At 45.9% G+C, this 22,767-nt stretch overlaps 3 protein-coding genes across 9 annotated transcripts in view; 2 read left to right on the forward strand and 1 right to left on the reverse strand.

Moving 5' to 3' along the window:
• LOC114853283 (protein sel-1 homolog 3) lies at positions 1-13,689 on the reverse strand. 3 transcript variants are annotated; one of them, XM_029146495.3, is made up of 24 exons: positions 13,568-13,689; positions 7,390-7,912; positions 7,176-7,302; positions 6,632-6,753; positions 6,341-6,456; positions 6,167-6,216; positions 5,916-6,039; positions 5,691-5,829; positions 5,410-5,550; positions 5,134-5,333; positions 4,857-5,036; positions 3,736-3,858; positions 3,485-3,625; positions 3,318-3,380; positions 3,065-3,241; positions 2,853-2,980; positions 2,412-2,495; positions 2,232-2,313; positions 2,042-2,117; positions 1,831-1,952; positions 1,538-1,659; positions 1,066-1,180; positions 774-837; positions 1-614 (listed from the first exon to the last, which is right to left on the reverse strand). In XM_029146495.3, the coding sequence occupies exons 2-24, from the start codon at positions 7,745-7,747 to the stop codon at positions 364-366; spliced, it is 3,105 nt and encodes a 1,034-aa protein (XP_029002328.1). In that variant the 5' UTR covers positions 7,748-7,912; positions 13,568-13,689; the 3' UTR covers positions 1-363. The 3 variants fall into 3 exon arrangements, with proteins under 3 accessions (XP_029002328.1, XP_029002327.1, XP_055364097.1); XM_029146494.3 differs by lacking the exon at positions 13,568-13,689 and adding an exon at positions 8,708-9,084; XM_055508122.1 differs by lacking the exons at positions 1-614; positions 774-837; positions 1,066-1,180; positions 13,568-13,689 and adding an exon at positions 8,708-9,093 and having other exon boundaries at positions 1,787-1,952.
• LOC114852947 (proteasome subunit beta type-11-like) lies at positions 9,460-10,605 on the forward strand. The gene has a single exon (XM_029145679.1). It carries the CDS (start codon positions 9,460-9,462, stop codon positions 10,603-10,605), a length of 1,146 nt encoding a protein of 381 aa, XP_029001512.1.
• Positions 13,527-22,767, forward strand: part of LOC114853282 (cadherin-24-like) — an 18,725-nt gene continuing 9,484 nt past the window's right edge. The window contains exons 1-5 of one of the 5 annotated variants that reach the window (XM_029146486.3): positions 13,527-13,668; positions 16,518-17,364; positions 20,484-20,778; positions 21,684-21,803; positions 22,097-22,264. In XM_029146486.3, the coding sequence (XP_029002319.1) occupies positions 16,732-17,364; positions 20,484-20,778; positions 21,684-21,803; positions 22,097-22,264 (1,216 nt within the window). In that variant the 5' untranslated portion in view covers positions 13,527-13,668; positions 16,518-16,731. The other 4 variants (XM_029146489.3, XM_029146487.3, XM_029146488.3 and 1 more) reach the window with 4 other exon arrangements.

Raw genomic sequence — 22,767 nt, forward strand, 5'->3', positions numbered from 1 at the left:
TTGACTTTTATAATATTTTTACTGGCGCCATCGTGAGCTGTAACAGAAACTTTGCTACCACATTCCCAACTCATCCACTGCAGGTCGGATTCAGCATTAATTACAACAGTACTTTATCTCCTGCAACCAAACTACTTAACGCTTGGTCACCAAGGAAACCCCATCAACACTGATAAAACAGCACACTCACATCATGATCAGCACTTTTTCGCCTTTCTGTATTAAAATGAGTCACCTGCCTCCCAAACACAAGCGTGACCTATGAATAACGCTGCAAGTCATCCGCTAAATGTACGTCCTCTCAGTCTCTACTGTCTGGGGCTTCCACTGTGGCTATTGGATCACTGTGCCGGCTATTGTAAGTCATAGCAGGTGATAGAGGAGTGTGGTCCAGAAAGCGCACAGGCACACGCCCGCCAGTGTCACAGCCAAATCACCGGTCTGCCCGAGCCAGCGGCCGCCATTCAGCAGCCTAAGCCATAGATTCCCCGCCGCTCTGTGGAGGCCTCCCACATCGGCATCTCGCTCTGCGTTTGAGTTGACTTCATCCTGGCTGCCGGGTGACGTACCCGCCTGATGGCGATGACGACCTCGTCGACTGGGAGCCCTTTGTTCTGTGTCCATATGCAGATGAGAAGGGTGTGAGGAGGCGAGGGCGGTGAGCGTGGTGGAAACAAACGGTAGTTGTCAGAGCGGGCGCTGAGAGACACGCTTCGGTGGGGAAACTGCACCATCTTGTGGCAAATCAAGTCGTGAATAGCACAGTTACTCACCGAAACAGCTCTGTAGCGTCACCACGGCGACAACGACACAGATAGAAAGAACGGATGCATATGTCTGTGGAGAAACAAGGAGAATGAGCTAAATAAATCACCACTTTTCTTCCTCAAAATAGCAAACTATAGTCGCTTTAATGTACCATTAATTATTAATGCGCCATTTGCATTTTCACATATTTCAATAATTAAAGGTAGATCAAATTATCAAAGGAATGAAATAGTGTAGCAATGTGTTGTTAGCTCTGACTACACACAGTAAAGTATGAGTTGACTGCCTTGCGCTTACCAAGAGGAGCTGAGCACCGTTCTGAGTCATTCTCCTCAAGGCTTTTTCGATCTGGACTCTGAGCAGAGCTAAAGAACAGGGTGTTACCGTCTTCTCATTCTCAGACTCTACACATCTGAGGACGAGAAAGAAAAACAAAAACAGAACTATATGAGTCAAAATGAGGCCTTCGCATTGTTATTAAATGGCAATAGATGAAAGCTGGCGAAATGCTGAAAATAATGTCAAAGAGCGGCGTGTGCGAGAGAAGATAAGCAGGCGCTACAATAAATGTGTTTACCTAAAGCTCACTAATTAACCCCTTATGTTTTAGTTTGACCTCTCCAGCGGAAATGTACATGCATTAAAGGTCAGCAGCTTCCACTTCCTATTTACTGGACAATTATCGTCATATATCTTCTCATTTGACTCTCAGCAAGAGAACAAATTTCACACGGTGCCAACAGAACAGTCCTGCACACTGATACTTCACCTTCTCAGGATTTTTTCCACCACAGCATCCAGCTCGTCATCACGCGTCACGTTAAACCAGCCACGGGCGCTCAGAGGAAGAACACAGCCTTGTTGCACCAAAACAGCTAGATTGTACATTCCCTGTGAATCAGTGGGAATAAATCAATAAATTAATAAACTCATCATATAAGTCTCAGAATAAAAACTCTGGGTAATTCTGTTTGTTGTGTTGACTGCGGCGGGTCTGAGCTTGTGGAATTTTAATTACGTTTATCATAGGGTGATGAGATTACAGCCAAGTAAATCTGTCACCTGAGGGCTTCCTGCTAGAGCCGCCCTGCTATACATTGATACAGCCTGACCAAGCAGGGATAATGAGTTTTCTTGTGTGCAGGAGGAGGAGCGGTAGTAGTGGTCTCCCATTTTCAGCAGCGCTATAAAAGAAGATAAATGCTCGCTGTTCATCGACCAGATTGACAGGGAGAGGGAGAGGTTGAAGCCAAATGAAATGAGAGGAACTCACCAGACGGATGGGGATCGGGGCCTAATACGGAGTAGTTACGATATCGCCACTGACAGTCGTGGCTGAGATTTAGCTCCTGAGCACAGGGCGGGAAACAGCAGAGCAGTGAGAAAGTTGATGTGATCATCTGTGCTGCCAAACTTCCGTCTTTAGCGGACTGAGGTCTTACTCCCTGCATACTGTACTGTACCTCACACAGGTGAGCGGCGTTGCTCTGGGCCGAACCCAGACCCGTTTCAGCCGCCATGACATACTTCACAAGCGCCTCCTGCCTGTTGGCAACACAATACAACGCACGTGAGGAGCGATGAGAAGAGGGAGAATGATGAAAGGAGGACAGTTAAAAAGAAAGTGAAACAAATGCTCCTACCAGGAACCCTTGAGGTAGGCCTGGAGAGCCTCTCTGATCATAAATCCAAGGTGTCCGTTCTGCTCGCAGACCTTTTTTAGCATGCTGCACAGGAGGTACAGGGAGGCTGATGAATTATGGAATATAATTTACTCCACATAAATAGATGTTTTTTAACATAATCTAAAAATAGGTTCTGATTGTTGAGGTCATTCTAAAAAAAGCCTCAACAGCTGCGGCAGGAGCTTCTTTAAATTCACAAGGAACCAGAAGACGGGTGGGCGAGCGGCGTGTTCCTGTGGGCCGTCAACAACGCTCTTATTTTTAGATATGCAAATGCTAGGTTCTGACCTTGAATTAGCCGCTGTCATTGAAATTAGATGCCAGGAAGCCGCAGGCTACGGTGCAACAGCCCCATAACAGAGCATCCATCACCAAGCTACAGTAATGAAAGGCTCTCACATTACTGCCCTGCCCACGTCCTGAGACACCCCTTCCAGGCGTCCGGTCGACAGGTACCACGACGCTTCCACCGCCGCAGTGACGTGACCCGAGTCAGACGCGTTCAGGAACAGCAGGAAGGCAGCCGTCTGTGGATGGAGCATCGGCATACTGTATCGATCACACCGTACCAGCGATAAAACTCGATTCTGACAGCACCGGCCGGCTCAAACCTCGTTCGTCCATGGATTTTCTGGGTTTTTCCCATTAAGATGATAAACTCCCAGGTTAAACAAGGCTTCCTCGCTCCCATTCATCGCAGCTTGCTCAAAGTATTTCACTGCCTTTGCGTGGTTGTTCAGTATCTCCCCGTGGTACCAGCCCAAGCCATTCAAGGCGTTAATTGAGCCCTGAAGCGAGGAAACAGGCACTATTGATAGAGAAGGTGCCAACTTTAAACATGGAGATTGATTAATGCGCACGCACCATTTCGGCAGCTTTCTTCAGCAGCTGAAAACCTCGGGTGTGGTTTCTTTTCACTCCCAGGCCCTGAAGGCATCAGCATCAATCCGTGAATCAATGACTGTCAAAACAGACGCGCAGCATCCGGCGTTCAGGCCGATGATGAAACAGGCCGGGCCGTCGTACTGTACCTTCAGCACCAGGATGGCGTAGTCATACGTCGCCGTGGGGTCCTTCATTTGCATGGCGCTCCTCTCGAACCACTTCACCGCACCTGCAGCGTCTTTTGTAACTCCCCTCTGTCCCCAGTAAAGGAACATTCCCAGGCGCCTCTGAACACAACAGTCGTTATGTTAGATTAGCTGTAAAACTGACTGGACGTGTCGACTGACCACGGGGGAGGAATGAGACAGGAAATACAGCTTCCATTCTCAGACAGTACCTGAGATTTTAAGTCTCCTCTCTCTGCAAGCAGTTTCAGGTACTGGAAGTCATCGTTTGTCTCATGCGTCAGGCTGCTTAAATCGTCTGGGCTGCTTAGATAGATGTGTTCAGGGGTAATTTGCTGAACAAAACCAGAAAGAGTGATTTAAAAAAAAAAGCCTTACAGGACAAGCAGCATTATAGCTATTTTTTACTTCAGCCCCCTAAATCCTGACTGCTCTGACTCATCAGGGCCATGTGGGTGTGACTGGGTTTGATTGACAGGGCTGCCAACGTGAGCAAACAACGCCATGACAGTCATCAGACGGCGATTCAAATATAGCCAAATCTCGATCAGCGCTCGGAAGCGCATGGCGTCACATTGTTGCATCTGAGCACCACCCACTTTAAAGCAGCCAGAAGTGCTCAGACAAAACCACCCAGACAGAATCACTCATGTGTGATAATTCAAACTTTGGCAGGACATTTTGTGGTCATGTTGAGAAGCTGTTAAAAAATAAAAGAGGGCCTTCGGGGCCATTCGTTCCAAGAGGATCGAGAGGGATGCTGCACTGCCATCTACTCTGGACCTCGAAAAAAGCTGATTGGCTCCTTTTTTAACCGAGAGCCGACAGGAAGGTTTTCCTTTTGTTTTCATGAATGTCTATGCCATAAATTCAGCTTATTTAAATTTTCCAAGTTAGTCTTATGTAGATTTCTCTCATAATGGGGCCCTTATCTTTGCAGTGCTCTCCCCAGCGACGGCTGCCTCATTCACATTTTAAATTAGGTTTAAGACCAACCTATTCACCCTTCACACCTTCACCATCCACCTGGCTGAGACAACAAACAATAAACTAATCATATTTCAGAGACAGACAGCACATTTTGTACCACACGTTTAAATTCAAATCAACATCCAACATCCTATTTGTTTCATTTATGTCTTTGTCTTTCTTATTATTTTTTCTTGTCCTATTTATATGAATACATACAAACATAAACATATGTCTATCACATACACGTGGACAGGCGACGTTTCACACAATAAACACAAACCCATTACAATAAAACTTTGTCTGGGAAGCATTCCGTCAATCATAATCTGATTAAACATGGCTTTAAGTAGTTTAAACTTACCTTTTGGTCATGTATCCTGGAGCTGTCAGTCATGCTTTGTGCCGCAGCATTGGAATAGTAACCATATGCCATGTCCAGGTCTTTAGGGAACCCATCAATTCCATGTGTGTGTTTGTACCCAGCATGCATCAGGGCAAAACGGTCGTCACCCGATGCGCCGATCAAACTATAGACAAGGCCCTGAAACACGCCAGAGTCAATGTTATCAGTGACCATTATGGGGGCAATATTACACATCCAAGCAGTAATTGAGGTACGAGGATGGTGTCGGCTTCACCTGCTGTTGATTTACTGAGTGTCCCATGCTGGAGAAGTAGATGGAGGCAAGCAGGAGAGACGCTTTGTGGTTTCCAAAGCAGGAGGCCAGTTGAAGGAGAGCAGTTGATTTGGACGTGATCGTAATCTGGTCAAGAGAGAACATTGTGGCCACTGCCTCCTGAAACAAAGCAGTTCCAAAGTGCTTCACGGCCACAGATCCTACAGAACAGAACAGTTGAGTAACGTAAATGATCCCTGACACGGTTCAGAGCAGCGTGACACACACGTATAACACCTGTTCTTATTCCCTCCTCTTTTGTTTTCAAGAACTGGAAAAGCGTTTTGTATTTAAGTTGCGTTTCCCAGCTCCATGTTTGTGTGCAGGTCTCCTCTTCAAGCTGACCCCACGGGCTCATGATGCGTGGGGTGCAAACACCTGGAAATGAAACACAAAGTGCATCCTATTAACACTGATGCTCACACTTAATACGCTATGTGAGCTATTAGATCTATATTAGGCTGCTCGTAGAACGGTTACAACGCTGTTTCAGAGAACTTGTCAAAACAATATTTCACCTTTGTTGATTGGTGACGGAGAGTGACTCTCAGTTACTTGTTGCAGAAAGGTTTGTGTCAGGGCTTTTATCTCCTGACACTCTTGATGAGTTCTGTCTAGCTCTTCTAATGTTGCCTTGGGTTGAAGTTCATTTTTGATCTGTGAATAGTGAATGACTGGATTAAAAAAAAACCCAAAAACAATGAAATCTGACATGCAGCTACAGTAGAAGGAAGGAGCTTTACCTCCTCAGTTCCCAGACGGTAGTATTTGATCGGCCCAAAATATGCGTGAATGCCTGACAGGTATTTGTTTCCTCCAATCCCGAAGTATCCATCAGTGTCATCATAATGGATATTGTTCTGAAATCTGTGAAGATGTTTAATACTCAAACCAGACATTGTGTTTATTGAGTGCATATCAGACGTTCCTGGTTTATCAGGCCCAAGTGATTATATTATAAAACAGAAAGACTATATTATATTAAGTGTCTTACACGTAAACATATGTGCGGGTTTTATCGCTCCATGTTGCATTCAGAACCACCTGAAAGTCAGATGTAAAGATGTTTGAGTTTGGCACACACAGAAAAACAAGCAGGGACAAACACTGCAAAACACTCAGAGCATTTATTTTGATTTCTGGCTCATGCTGCGTTTCCATACAGTACCTGTGAGTTCTGAATGTAACAATCTAATCTGATCCATTTCCACAGAGGCAACACCACACTGGCCCGGAAAGCTTCATCTTCTCCCGTTGTCACACGTGCCTGAATTACGACATTACCTGTGCGAGAAGTATGACAGTCATATAATTCACCACAGGACATCCAGAGCCCTTTATTAAGTCAGCACGCAGTCTGTTCCACAGGTTCTCTACACACATTATCGCTCACAACCACCTCATAATGGTCTAATCCCTTAAACTGGTATCAGGTGTACGCGCAGCTGCTCTGACCCACCTGTGTCTGTAAGCTGCATCAGAACCGAGCTGTATAGCATGTTCCTATCAACATGATGGATGATCCCACAGTACTTCTTGTGGCACCAATTCAGCAGGTAGATCCACACGGATAAGGCGGCGCTGCGAGGTAGGCAAAAAAAAACCAAGAGAAAAAAAACGCAGGATTTGACAAATGGCTCATTTTGCCGTTGAAGCGTGAGAGTAATCTTAAAACGCACGCAGGCTGCTAAAAGCCACTGACCTCACTGTCTTTCAGTGACTATGAATAAAAAGCTTATATGCTCTGGTGAGTTAGGCTTCATGAAGCTTGTAGAGTCATTTGTGATGATTGAGAAATAAAACTGAAAGTGGACTGTGTTCAGGAAACATTCGCTGACCTGTAGCCCATCAAGCATATCAACGCGTTGCTGTAATATATCTTGTGTGATATACATCCTTCTGCTGTTTCAGCATTTATGGAGCCCCGCCGGGACACTGTTACATGCTGTGCAGCTTCACACAGAATAAGTCCCAACTTCATTTGAGAAGTCAGTGAGTCCAACCTGGGCTGCGTCACAGCGTGAAGCCGAGCGCTCTCCAAGGCTCCGGCGACGAACGGCTGGAACAGGCGGACGACTCCAAAGCGCTCACCAGTGCTCGCCAGAGGGAACGCGATCATATCGGCTACGTCTATGAATATGTAGAGCAGCAGAAATCACACAAACCTGCACCAGTACAGGCTTTAGTGAGACAGTTGAACGTGATTGAGGTTCTGACCTGACTCGTGCAGACACTGAAGGATCCTGCTTCTCATCATCCTCCACGTCAGCTGAGCAGCCCATGAAGGGCACTCAGTGGGAAGTTTGTTTGGACGCTCCGAGAGGGCTGTTACCCGCAACACTTTATAAGTCCTCAAAATAGAACTGTGGTATGTGCTGGCTTTTCTGCCGTCCTTAAGGTCCAACCAAGCGCGAACTGTCGCGTTCTCGGCCTCCAAGACATTCCTGTTGAAAAAGTCGTGACCGTATGAAATGGATGGAGGCAACGTCAGGACCACGTCCCAGATCCTGTAGGCTTGGGATGAGCTGCTGGTCCATTTCCTCCTGAACACCACCAACTCTGTCTTTCTTAACATGGACACCGCCACCTCCACTGCAAGCTGACAGGTGCTGGAGCACTGATACCCCACGCGAACCCATGAGCCGTCCAGCAGTGTGTCAGGGGCTGAGTCAAACCTTATGAAATTTTCAGGCAGGCTCTCACCGCCCTGGGTCGAAATTGCTTGCAACACATACTGTCCCTGGGAGAAGATATGTAAATAGAATGAACATAAGAACAACAAACAGGGTGCAGTCTTCTTAGACAGAAAGTGTTTGATTTGAAGAGGAGCCCCACTACACGCATTGGCTTTGGTTTCGCTCATTGGGAGCATATGATCACTATTTATCACCGTATGGTGAACTTGAAACAGCTGCTTATTTACACATTCTGCAGTCCTACACATCTGCCAGATTCAATCGTTTTCTCTCTGAGCTGTTTTTCTATTGTACCAGCTCCTGAGAGAAATAGCTTCGGCGGCTCAATGTTCTATCGTATTTAGCAGATAGTCGATGACAGCACAAGGTTGTTTTTACAGCTCTACTGGAAACAGCTGCCTGCTGCTGTAGCCAAAAACTGTGGTGATCAGCAGGTATGATTCTGTTTCTTCAAAGTGCCTCTCCCCCAACCTCTACTCCCCCCTTGGCTACCCTGAACAGCCCACTGTGCTATAACCTGTTTTATTTAAAGCCAATGCACTTAAATTATATATGTTGCTAAATACTAAAGCGGGAACAATGCTGCGGGTCATCAAAACAGGAACAGGCCATGAGCCAGGGGGTAAACAATGAGCTGAAATGCTTAAAATCTCAGCCAAGTCTCAAATATATAGTAGATCATAACATTCATGTTGCACTGTTGCCACACAATTAAAACTTTTTTTTATAATTAGTGAAGAAAAAGTCAAGTGCAGTATTGGAAGATATAAAATATTGTTGCTTTACAGATTCACAAATTCATCATTATGGTGGTTGTATAGAGAAATGGAGTTGCTTACCAGAACAGCAGTGAAGACAAAACAGATTAGTACATTCATTTCAGTTTGTTTGGTTTAAGACAGATTTAAACGTGAAGAGAAACAAGCTCCGGTCGGCCTGACATATAAAGAAGCCTCAGCTCTAAATCACCAAACAGGTAGTAGCTTAATGCATCTTCCACCCTTTGCGATGCAGCAGTACCGGATTTTCTGGTGTTGCAAGTTCTGGTATTTGCCTGAGACGCCTTTAAAGGGCCGTCCGCGGCACAACACCTCAAGGACTCGCTTTAATTTACTGTGCTGTGTGACAAAAATGCTGTTTGATTCATTCTGTTTCTGGTTCCATTAAGGAACTTTAGGGAGTGATGCATCAAAGCTCAGAGTCTAACTTAATTTGATGTGCTACAGGCTTTGCCATCAAGCCCCCCCCAACAACCCCCCACCCTCCCTCTTTGGCCTACGCCCACACAAGACTTTGAAGACATTTGATCTGAAAAACAACCTGATATCACAGCCAAAATTAATTACCCATGAGCAACTGACTGAGGATGCTTCAAAGTCGAGGAATGAGGCGTCGGTATCTGCTGCTGATGGGTCATTTTACTGTAGATGACCACATGTGGATGAACACAGCCGTGTTGTCTATTTAAAGGGTGGCAGTACTTGAACAGACAGATCACACCCAGACCTCCAAAGGAAACAGAAGCTTTGTCCGAATATTGAGAGAAATATTTTGAAAGATCTTAGTTAGAGAAGAAAGCTATATATTTATAATGGCTTTACAGGAACTATGCAATTTCCAGGACACCTTCCAGGACAGTACAACCATTAAATGTTCTCTGGTTCCTTTTGGAAAGAAGACCACCTCTACCTGTGTGAGTAGTTTGCCCTTCAGTGACAGCACAAGCCTGTTTAATTTTTATATACCAGTCGCCGACTACCTGGATGAAGGTCCACTGCAGTTTGGACAGATTAGTACTATCCAGAGCTCCAGTGCCTTGTCCCCTCACGACTCCATCCTACCATCTCTCTCATTGCCCTCAAGTCTTCCTTTTGCCTCCTCTCAATCTGTCCCTCTGCCCTTTCCAATGTCTCATGGCACCACCACCCTGGCTTTCGCGTTTCAGGGCGGGGTGCTGGCTGCGGCAGACACTCGTTCCAGTTGCTCCGGACTCGTGGCGTGCCCGGCCTCCCAGAAAATCCTGCCCATCCACAGCCACCTCGTCGGCACCACTTCAGGTACCTCGGCAGACTGTGCCCTCTGGAAACGCATCCTGTCTCGAGAGCTCAGGCTTTACCAACTGCGCCACGGCCGGCGGTTGTCCACAAACGGAGCTGCAAAGTTGCTTTCTCACATGCTTCACCCGTTCAAGGGGACTGAGCTGTGTGTAGCTGCCACTCTGTGTGGGTGGGACGGAGGAGAGGTAGATGGACGCCATGATGATGGTGACACAGAGACTCATCTCAGTAGTTGCTCAGACCCAAAGAAAAGTGTGGGTGGCACCTGCCTTGATAAGAGCTCTCTGGCGAAAGCCAACCGTGAGAGCTGCTCTTCAACTGGTTCTCAACAGTTCTCGGGCAGGAAGACGTCTGGACCCCGCCTCTGTTACGTGTGCAGCGACGGCACTCGTCTGCAGGGAAAACTCTTCTCCGTGGGCTCGGGATCCCCCTATGCCTACTCGATTTTGGACCAAGGAGTTAAATGGGGCCTGACAGTGGAAGAGGCCACATCAATAGCCAGAGAGGCTGTGTACAGAGCCACACACAGGGATGCGTACTCAGGCAACAACGTAGACATCTATCACATCACCTCAAAAGGGTGGACTCGCAGGAGCAGGGAGGATTTGAAAGAAGAATATTACAGAGAAAAGGCAAGACAAGAGAGAATGATGAGACAGGATGTGACTTTGTCTGCATAGAGACATGAAACAAACAAAAATGGCAAGAGAAAAGAAAAGCAAACATCGGGGAGTATTTTGGAGAGACATGATGGCATCTCTTTGCAGCAGATACTAAATTAATGAATAGGACAGACAGTTGCATCCTCCAGGCTATTTCTCAAGTGATTTGGGCATGCATATCGTTCCCTCTAATAAACAGCTGATGTTTTGTTTGTGCTGATGATAAAATGTATTCTACACGGCGCGCTGCTGGCTGGCGTTTTGATTTAGATGTTAAAAACATCATGAATCATTTCAAGTATGTGAGATAATTACTACCTACTGGCGCCGGCGTTTGAAGCGCACAAATAGAGAAAATACGAAAAAGGGACCTCTGTGAATAAGCGGAAAGAATGTAAATGTCTGGAGGCCGATGATCATAATGCGTTTGCTGCGTATAATAGAACACGTTCAGTGGTGCTAAGGAGTTGAGAGGTGATTTGTGCGCTGCCAAAATACTTCTGAAGTTTCTCCTGCGCGTCAATAAATTAATGAATACGCGGATTTCTGCTGAACCGGCTCGTTCTTTCGATTTGAGCTGGTAGTAAATTAAACACGTGGGTAATTATTAAAGTGACGTGACTCTGCAAAGGGCATTAAGTCAAAGGTGTGGAGCTGTCTGCCCCCATCGAGGGCAGGAGCAGTTTTACTGCAGCTGGATTATGCTACATGTCAAAACGCCGCCGTGGTTAATGGTGTGTTTTATGTGCAGAAAATGTAAGCTCGTTTTTAGCCATTTGTAATGGAGAGTGTGTCCATGTGTGTACACAGAGCGTGTTCATGTGTTAACTGTACAAAGTCAATTAAAGGCATGGTAGCGTGACGATGCTCAGATGTTCAGACAGTCTTCAGGAACGGGGATATGATTGACTGCGACCGTGAGCGTAAAAAGGAGGGGAAGCCTCCCTTCCTCCCCACCCTCATCCATAATTCCCCTCTTCGGAAGTTCATTAACCACAGAATTATTGAGCGAGCGAAAAGCAAAAAAACAAGTGGAAATTAAATGGGTGGTCCAGATTCCTAGAGCTTCCAGGGACACGGTTGAAATGCAGAGCAAGTTGCGCTGCAAAGAAGCCCAGGATTAGTTGTTGTCGATGTTCTAAGGCTGTAAAAACTCCCCTGACTGCCCTGTCCAGTGTTTTTGTTCAGTTTTGTTCAGTTGAACTCCTCAAAAAAACCCTCACTCACTACTTACTAACTTATAACCATAAACACTTATCTCACCACTTCGTTTCATAGTCACGGGACTGAACTTAAGAAGAATTAAGAAGCAGCGTCACGTAAAGCTGCTGAACTGCGTCGAAGAAAGATCATGTTTTATAGAACTCAGATGCTGCTCAGTTTCAAATTCAAAAAACGAGGAGACGTTTGAAGCAACCATGGAGTCCGGGCTATCAGAGTGCAAAGTGGAGCAGCATCCTTCAATGCCAGACTCCACAGGTCACACCTGAGCTGACACCTGGCTTTGGAGGACACAGTTACTGTACATTAGGCTTTAAGGCTGTGCTGTCTGTCCCTTTTCCCATACTGTGTTTTCCATTAGGATCTTGGTTCTTGGCACAGATTCTGTTGTGTGCCGCAGCCACTAACACCAGCACTTGCCTTGTGTTTTTCCGCCACTGAGGAGCTGCGTGGCTCTTTGAACACTACTTGTATACTGTAGCAATCTTAGACAATATGGCTCCTCTGAGAGAAACTTAGCCAAGCCTTGGTTTAATGAACACACTATAGCCCTGAAGTGCATCTGTAGGAAGCTGGAGTTAACTTTATGAGACTATGCGCATAAATATCAGATGGCAGGAATCCAGCTTGGGAATCCAGAAGTGCACATACTGTACATGCACTGTAGGTGTGAGTGACTGTCTGTCTCTACATTTTATAGAGGGATCCTTTTGCCCCAAATGACAGCTGGGATATATTCTCCAGCCACCCCTGCGAGGTTCAGGGGATGAGTAAGATGAATTGAGATCACCCTGTTTCTCACATCTCATCTCTCGCTCGGTGAATAGAAGTCCACAGGTTTAGTCAGTGTAATGCGGTCCGCCACCAGCTCCTCTGCCAGGCAGCAGATTGAATCATCTTTCGAAAAATGTGAGAAATTTCTCGAGTAATTCAGTCATAAAATCGCTCTTATTAACACATTGCCAGGGGAACTGCCCACCTTGGCGTGAACCTTTAAGATTCCCTTTTACCGTGTTAACAATCTAGTACATCTAGCTGGGAGCGCCTGTCATTCACAGAGTGAGCCTATTGCCGACATTCTTACCACCTGCATTCGCACCACTTATAACCAACATTCACTTTACTATGTACCAAAATGTAAAGCAACAGTACAAACCAGAACTAATAGACTCATAAAAAATATACCATTGTCAATATTAATAATAGTAAACCAAATCATCATCTATATGAAGAACATGTGGAAGCAGCATATGAATATGTTTCCATCAAGTGGGAGAAGACCGGGTTACTTGTGTGATTTAATTTTTGATGCATCATTGCTTTAATTCTCTAGCCCTGCTTCTGGGCTGAACCCATGGAAGAAAATGCAAACATCTTGAAGATGATTATGCAGACTGGCCATATTTAAGGAGATTATCAAACACTGCGTTGCTTGAAGGAAACGATGGGAAACGGACGTGAGCAGGCTGCATTCTGGGGCTTCTGCGGGGCTGTTGAGAGCACCGCAATGAGCGTAATAAATAGAAAGCGCAGTTTGGGGACGCATTTAAGTAAACAAATAAAACTATAATGGTAATGTTTGCTAGCGCGGTGCTCAGCGGGCACTTCCCTCAAAAATAGTAGGCTTTTAGGGCGACTGTCGTCTTTCTGAGATAGTAAAAAACTAATGGAGAGAGGAAAAAGAGGGAGGTAGAGTCACACGGAGAGAGAGAGGGAGGGAGAGAGGGGTACATGGATACACTGGGCTAAGTGGACAGACCTCACGTTGAGCTCAGACGAACCTCGGCGTCCTTTCCCACGTTGGATCGCTTCAGCTCCGATAGACCCGGAGACGCACCGAGGCAGCGCTGCGCACACACGGTAAGGCTCCGACGAGTAGTGCATGAAGTTTTTTAATATCCTTGCGATTGACTCATTTATTCAAGTGATGCCGCTCGCGGTTGTTTCCAGCCATTGCCACTTTGTCGTTTAGTCTTTTTGGCGGCGACGAGGCGGTTTCCAACAGTTTCTCAGTCAGTTTGAAGCGGATCTCTAACGACGTCCAGAAACGCGAGCGGCTGCTCGGGATGTTTAGGTGAAAGAATAATGACGGGGGACACCGGACCCCTCTCTTCTTCTTCGGCCGTTTTTTTACAGGCATCGTAACGCTTGTGTATGTGTATGCGCGCGCGCGTGAGTTCGCGCCGCACTCACCTGCCGCCGCGTGCACTTTTCGCACCGGTGACGCTCGCACGCGCCTCTTAGCCCACGGTTGACGTCGTCTAACTGTAATGGCCGGGACGCCGTTATAACAGTTAGCCCAAGTGTGTAAATCACATTAACATGCATCAAGTAGGTCACTTTTCTGGTTTCCGCTAACAAGGTAAGGTCGCGCTCCGGGCTGTTTAGCGTAGCTCTACTAGATATGCTAATTAGAGGAGCAGATGTGCGCGTGCGTGGGCGCGCGCGCGTAGTTTGGCGTGTATGTGTGTGTGTGTGACTGAGACGTAAGAGGAGCAATGAATAATGTCTAACCGTGTTTACAGCGTGACGCCACACAAGAAAATATTTACTGTCTCACACAGAATTACACCCAGCGCTGCCTTTCGTTAGCGCTGAAGCCTTTTTACATGGCTACCGCGGTGTCACTTGGGGTTAAACTGCCTGAGTGTCAGAGCCTGACAATAATGAGGTGAGTGATGTGCTGAGTACAGTGGAGCTCTCCTCACCAGCCCCATTACCGAAGACGCGGAGAGACGTCTGAGAGTGGGGAGCATTAGGATGAATGGCAGGAGCAGAGAAAGGCAGGGATGCTCAAATGGAGCAGAATCTGTTCCCGTCCTGGTCATGTAAGCCAGTCAGGCTCCCCCCACCCCGCCCCCACCCCTCCATCCTCCCCCAGTCCACTTCCACTACATCCACCACCAGCGCCTCCCTCACCCTTCATCCCCTTTTTCCTGCCAGCGTCTCCCATTTTCACTGCGCGAAAGGCCCGAGATGGGGGCTATTTTTAATAAAAATGAAAAAGCCTTGTTGCAGCGGCGCGTCTCGATGCAGAGCGAAGTGAGACTGAAACAGCGATTTGCAATTTAGAGCTATGTCACCACTCATCATTCCGTCCCGAGCCGGCAAACAGCAAATCGCCCCTCACGCTTCCATCGTCTACCCCTGCCTTACATTTCACACATATCTAATTCGTACTTATACTCTAAAGACTTCAAACAACAGTGGATGGCGTGCACTGCTGGCAACATGGTTTTGGATCAGAGCTGGCAGAGAGAAGGGTAAGCTCTGTTTGCTAATGCACAAAAGCTGAGCAAGACAAAAAGAGAAGTGTTTGGAGGAGCCACTGCTTGTATTTTGCCTGATTTCAGAGGATGCCAAACAGATGCAGATGCTCAGCACGAAGCATTACATATGGATGACTTGGTGTAATTGATGTGCAAAATGCAACAAAAAAAACATCCAAGGATGAATTTCCTTTAGAGGAAACGGTGACGTAAGCACAGCAGAGATGACTTAATAGTTCTTAGGATCACACGCGTAAATTGACTCTGTTTTCCAGCTTACTTTTTAGAAAGTAGGTCAGTATGTGGAAGGAAGGAAGAGCATTAGTTTCATTTCCATGTGTCAGTCCTCTCAATGAGGATATATCACACAGTCTTATGGCTCATATAATACAGTGCCATCAAAGGCATGTGCTTCACTATAGGCCCACTCTGAGCTTATTTGCATCTAAATTAGCACAGAGTGGGTGTAAACTTTCACTGTGCATTTATTTAGTGAGATGAGGCCAGAGGATTTAGCTTCATAAGTGTGCCGTATGTGATTTAAATGCTCTTTATTGATAATTTGCATTGCACAGCAGGATGCGCTGAGAAATCTCTTAAGCGTTTTTTAGCGTTTTAACCCGGATAACTTTGTTCAAATTCATTTGACGACCACATCCCTGTGCTCCAGTGACTCATGCGGCATGGCGCCGCGTACGTGCGTTTGATAATGCGTCCCCCCGCGCACGCACAAAGTGAAAAACAGATGTCAGAAAATTCACATTTGGCGGAGAAAGCCGCGAGGCAGAGTGATGGATGCAGGTGGGACGTGGATGGAAGCAGCGTGACGGCATGGTTTCACTCTTGTTAAGCTGCTGACACTTTGTAGTACATCAGGTTTCAAAGATCAATGGGCCCAATCTGACTTAAATACTAACCAAAGTCAGATCATTAAACTTTTGGGAAATGAGGACAAGTCATTGATTACATTATTTATGAGTCTAATTAATTTCTTTAGGGGAACTTCTTTGACTACTGGGCATTGAGGTATAGGGAGACCAACTTTAGGGTTGGCATCAATCACCTGATGTCCAGGCAATTATGTGAGACAAGGAACATTAAAGTACCTGAGCTCCACCTCAGTGGCGGAACCGCGGGCGCCAAATTAATTGAAAAATTTTAAGACCACACTTACCTTTGCGAGAATGTCTTAGTGATCAATAAAGGGACAGAAACACAACAGCAATGAGGAGAATATGACAACCAGGTACAAAGGTAATCTTTTATCAGCCTGTAATGGTCCTAGTTTCTATGCAAAACACAGCTATTTTACAGCTTGATTAAAACAGAGCTGTTCGAGAAGATGAAAAATGCCCATGCTTCCAGATTTTCACCTTTTATGTGAAGACAGGTAACAGTGTCACATTCTCTTCTCTTTGTCTTTCTCCGCCTGTGTTACAGATACAGTGAGGATCCCACTAATTGTGCTCTCTCGGGTGATTCTGTGCAGCATGTCTACTGCAGGCAAGTGGCAGAGCAGGCGGTTAAATGAAGATTTGCTCTGGGAAGAAGAATCCCGATTCACAAGAAGATAGAAGATGGGCCGTCACGAAAACCTGCGTGTGATCAACCAGCCGGCCGCTCTTTGAGACAAACGGATCAGTAAACCTCAGCCATGGCAGCACGAATCGTGCTTCTTCTTTTTTTATTAAGTAAAGGAGAAGGAAATGCCAATTTAGTGGCTGCTGCCCTTTTAGAAGAGGATCGGGATCTGCAAGAAATGTCAAGCAAAACACAAGTTTTACCTCATCCATACTCCATGAATAACTTTTTTTGGAGTAGGAGAGAATTGGAAGGCCAACCCCAGATTAAAAAGGATGATAAAAGGACTCTGCCAAATGTGACTTTTAGACTAAATGACAGGGGACCTAAGGAATCTGACTTTAAGAACACAGCAAGGCAAACAGCAGAACCTGCTGCCAAATCTCCAATAGCTAAACATAGTCCTGAACTCAGGCTGAACCTAGTGAAAATGAGCAATCTGACTAATGGAGACATTCAAGGTGTAATCAATGGTCTCAGTCTAGCTCTCGGTTCAGATGAGGAGCACGGTCCTCCGACTGAGCTGCACTTGGAGACAGGTGTCGGTGACGTTCCGCCTGAGAGGACGCGGGGCCGCTCTAAGTGGGTCAAGGAGTCTGAAGACGGGGGGTCGCGGCCTCGCTCCCGCTGCCGGAGGAGCTGGCTCTGGAACCAGTTCTTTGTGATCGAGGAGTACCAAGGGCCCGAGCCGGTGCTTATTGGACGGGTAAGTTCCTGTCACAGCTGATCAGCAGCCACATGACGATCACTTGTTCCTAACTGTTGGAAACTGTTTGTACCTTTTATTATAAACAAGCAAGGAAAAGGACCTTTTTGTAGAATTATGTGTTTTATCCCATTCTCTTAGATTTTGGCTATTTATTTATATATTTGGATGTTATTTGTGTTTATTGGGCTGGGCAGGTTTGAAATTATAGTCAAGCTGAGTCATAGTGTAGCTGATTCTGGTATAATTACAAATGTTGTTATTGCAGTCAGACAGAAGATGAGAATAGATTCTGTATTAAGGACTATTTTTAGAAACAAAAGAACTTACTTGGAATTGTAAATTATCTAAAAACTATTTTGATAGCGCCTCAGCATAAGCCTCCTTAAAAGCAGCTCCTGTAGATAGCAAGTTTGAATCACTGCACTGTAGTTTTGCTACTCATACACTTATGTTGCTACTATACACACTTATATAAACTGTGCTCTGAATAAACCAGAAATTTAATTTGGAATAAAAGGCCAGCACACTAGTGATTTATTGGTTTGCAGTCACTTCCTTTTCACGGCGAGTGAGAGTGAGCTATAAGATACTGTATGAAGACTAGATCTCAACCAGTCATTTATAAACTAAGATCGTGCTTCCTTACCTTCCCAAGAACCTTCCTTCTTCCTTGGCAGCCAATATAATACTGATTATCCATTTGGACAAAAATCAGATGCTTAGAAATTGCCTATACTCCAATTCCCCCATTAGCAGACAAACCTGAGAGCATACAGAGCAGAGCAAGCCATAGTTTAACTAAATGCCCAAGAGGCAATGCAAAATATATTGTAAAGCCTAAGTGATAGTTTATTTTGTTTGCATCATCTCTGCATGTGCGTGCTAGAAAGAAATCTTGTCTTTTCCTGTGCCTGAAATGTTCCATTACACAGTCGGGAATAAGACACGTGCAGTAAAGCCCACGGGACATAATTGCAGTGTTTGTGCAGCAGTCCCTCCACTTGTCGTGTCACATACTCGAGTCTTCACAGTCGCCACACCAGCAACCTTCAACTGCTGTCGGTGTCACGCCACGAAAAGTGTCTGAGATGATTTAGTCCACAGCACACCTGAGCCATTTACATCCCAGGGGTTTACTTGTGGCATTTCACAGTCAGGCGCTCCCCACTAATGCAGCTGCTGGCAGCTACAGTGTACTAGAGCAGGATTATATCAACTGTAGCGCTAACAGGGAGTGTTGCCAGCCACTTCGTAGCTAGCTGTATACTTTATAATGACAGCCTAGATTGGATTCGTACCAGTGCAGTATACACCTCATAAATGTTTAATCTCTCTCTCTGGTTGTTATTGATAGAGTCCGGGAATAGTGTTAAAGCAATCAGTAGGCACGTGGGGCTGCTCATTCCTGTGCAAGTGCAGCGTTCATGTTGATATTTATGCAAAATAGCATCCCTGCGTTGCAGAAGCGTTGGAAGTACATTTTTTCCTGAAAGGCAACTCAGTTTGTTTAGTGAGATAATCACGCCGAAGAAATTGCCAGCGCGGGGTTTCAGGTGAATTATCAACAGCTCGGGCGACGTGTTCGAGCAGCAGTGGGAAGCAGGTACGAACCTGAGGGTGGAGGAGCGAGGGGAGGCGGGAAGATTAGACAAGTGCAGGAAAAGAGGATTTTGGTTATTTTCTTTTTCCCCAGCTTTGTTTGTACGAGGTGGGCACATTTCCTCCGCGCGATGAGAGTGTTTTTCTTCATGCTGACTGAAGCACAGCAGGACTGAGCCAGCAATTAGCCAGCGAGGAGAGGAGGGCCAGATAGGAACAGAAAAGGGTGGAGAGCAGTGAGACAGGCACAGGCTCTGACAAAGATGTCTCTCGTGGTGAAGTGTGGTATCAAAATTGGAAGCCTTGCTTTAAGGAAGAAAGGAGTGAGAGGGGGATGTGGGTGTAGGGATGAATAAAAAACCCCCGGAGTCCCTTATCTAGCAATTTGTTGGGTATTCTATCATGAGTTCCTCTAATCCTCCACTTCATCCTGCAGCACATACACAGCACCACACGTGCACAGAATGTACACTAATCTTATATTTTTCTCCATGAATGTTATGCAGCATGTGAATAGACTGTACATATTACCATCATGTATTGTGGTGCAGCACATTCGAGCTTTGAAGTATGCGTCTGTTTTAACCACACGCTTTGACTCATGTTTCTGCATTTCAAAGTGTCGCAAAAAAAAACAAACACATTAGAAATTGCTTTGGAAATTTTGCGCCGCCATTGTTGCGGCTGAATTTACAAAAGGCAAGTGCTGCCGAGTATCTAAGGTCCACAGCAGAGTTTGTGAGTAAGCCTCGTGGATTATGAACATGTGCAGATGCGCCTCGAGGGTAGGGAGATGTGAAGGTTCCTGGTCAGAAAGCTCAGTGTGATGAAGGCTGAGTAATCGCTTTAGCTTTTCTATTTCTGTGTGCTTGGCCTTTTACCTATCTATCCCACACTAATATCCTCTCTGCCATTAAATACCGAACCAGTATTCTGCACCAGAGAGCAAAACACATAGACCAAGAGAGGAAGAGAGAGAGAGAGAGAGAGAGAGAGGTGAATGAGAAATGTGAGCAGATGGGCATTCTGTGTAAGCGAGGTAACCTGATGAAAAGAGAGCGGCACAAGGACTGGAGAAGAGGTGGTTTAAAAGGTACAGGCAAGTCAGGCAGATGGATTTACAAGAACAGGGATGCGAGGGACAGATGGATAGTAGACGCAGGAAGATTTACAGATGGATACTGTCTGTGCTAGAGTCTCCACGCAGGACATTTCCAGGGCTACTGTCTGTGTTGATGTGGTTTTGCCCTCAACAACCCCCCAGTGGCATATTTGGTCCAACGAGTTAATTAGCTGTATGCATCAGCACTCATCCTGGTCCCATATGTGTTTTCCACACCTGGTGCCATTCATCTCAGATTCACTGAGCACATCCTGTCTTAACGTAAATCACCCATCTAACGCTTGTGTGTTTGCAGGACTTGCAGGGCAAATAGCAGCGCGTTAATAAGCGACGGCTGCATCGTCCTGAAGGTGTAGCACTAATTGCCTCCGTTCTGTCTGTGTTCGCTTTCCAGCTGCACACAGACATGGACAAAGGGGATGGACACACTAAGTATATGTTGGAAGGCGAGGGCGTGGGGTCCGTGTTTGTTATCGACAGCAACACGGGCAACATACACGTGACCAAAGCCCTGAACCGCGAGGAGAAGGACCAGTACCGACTCGTTGCAACGGCTACGGACCGAGAGACCGGCCGGGCCCTGGAGCCCTCCTCTGAGTTCATCATCAGAGTGCAAGACATCAACGACAACCCGCCCGTCTTCCCCAACGAGCCGTATGTTGCTTCAGTGCCAGAGATGTCCAACATAGGTACAGAGCACAAATAATATTAGCTCCACCGAATATCAATTTACTGTAGCAGCGTTGTCATTCGCAATGCGTTCGTATTCAGCTTGAGTTTACTACAGTATGTCTATTTTGCCTCCAGTTGATTCCAAAGGTAGCGTGCTTTCAAGAGCGAAGCAGGACTAAGACTTTGTCTCAAATCCACACTCATGCAGTTCAGCTCATTTAACAAGATGCTTTGGAGGAAATGCCGCAAAGTCGAAACACGGCAAACGTGTTTATGCTTTGCTGAGGTTGATACGCTGTGATATTAAGCCAAACGCAGAAAGAATGAGTCTTAGAAAATGAGTCATGAGGCATGAAAATATAAAGGGCAGAGATGAACAGATCCATGTGGCACGAGATGTGAAATTAATATAGGAAATCAAAATGAATGCCACGTTTCCATCAAGATGTCTCCAGTTTTTCATCATTTAAATTGCGCCATCCGTTATTTATCTTGACATTATGTAATGACGAGCCATTTTGCTCATAGTTATATAATAAAATATGCTTTTCTTTAGCACATTTTAATGACCAACAGTTCAGTTAATATTGACACTGCATTTGGAGCGAGTCCCACTTAGAGACGTGTCATTTAGCATTTAGCTTAACTGACCACTTTAGTTGCGTAATAGCTACGCTGGACAGTCTGTTGAGTGAGTCACTCCAGCAGCTCTATGACACAGTTGTTACAGACACTCGCTTGGAACAATCTGTTAACATGAAATGCTGCCACAGTCACAGCGCTGATGTTCTCAGGTAACACTGCATCCTCACTTTTCATACAGTATTCCTGTATATATCCTGTATGTAAGTTTTAAGATGTCACACCACACATGAACTATGCTCTGCAGTGCTCCTCCAAACCGTTCCTCTCTGTTTTACAGGTACGTCCATAGCCCAAGTCACAGCCAGAGACGCTGATGACCCAACTTATGGAAACAGCGCCCGGCTGGTGTATGCTATAACTCAGGGCCAGGACTTTTTCTCCGTGGACCCTCAGACAGGTCTGGACATAGCGTGACATGTCGATGAATTCATCCGATACCATAACTACCAACGGTGCTCATAGACATCATACGTTGCTTCCCTGCCATCGCATGTCCATCTTGGCTAAGAATATTTTAAATCACATTTCACAACGTCCACAGCCTGGAGTCGTTTTGTTTTTTCCAGTGTCCTGATTCAAAAATGTATGCATCTGACTCTGTTTGATGCTAATTTCATGAGACGTTATGTCACTGTGAAATATGTTTCTGTTGTGATTTTTCCTTCCACTCCCTGCTCCGCTCTCCACCAGGCGTCCTGCGAACGGCTGTCCCCGACATGGACCGAGAGACTCAGGATGAATACCTGGTCGTCCTCCAGGCCAAAGACATGGGCGGGCACCTGGGCGGACTATCAGGGACCACGACGGTTACTGTGAAGCTGAGCGATGTCAACGACAACCCGCCTCACTTCAGACGGAGTAAGCGCCGCTGTTATCAGATCACCGCTAAACTGGCGGCTTTCAATATCTGTCCCGCGTGTGTATGTCAGGATTAAAATGATGAAACATCTTGTAATGGCAGTTGTGACAGCAGTCTGATACTCTCAGTCCCTTGACAGGTTCGCGATAAGATATAAGCTCAAAGTAACTAACCAGCTTGTCACTTCAGTGTATCTGCTTTTATTTCATACACTCTTCCCTAATGATAGTTTTTGACATGATTTGCAATAATATAACCTTTACCAAACTGACTGCCATTAACATTCGTATAAACACCCCCATTCAGTCCCTGGGGTTCAAATGGACTGTGGCTTGATGTAGAAGAGTGAAAGATCATGTCCACTTTTTCTTATCCCAGCTTTTCCCTGTTCCACGCTATTAATATTTCATGCTAAAGTTCAGTGCTTTATGCTTCAATAGACAGTAAAATCACTGCAGAATGTGTCCAACACTTTGAGACCTATACTGCACTTCTTTATACA

This window comes from Betta splendens, chromosome 4 (genome assembly GCF_900634795.4).
Source record: "Betta splendens chromosome 4, fBetSpl5.4, whole genome shotgun sequence".
NCBI lineage: Eukaryota > Metazoa > Chordata > Actinopteri > Anabantiformes > Osphronemidae > Betta > Betta splendens.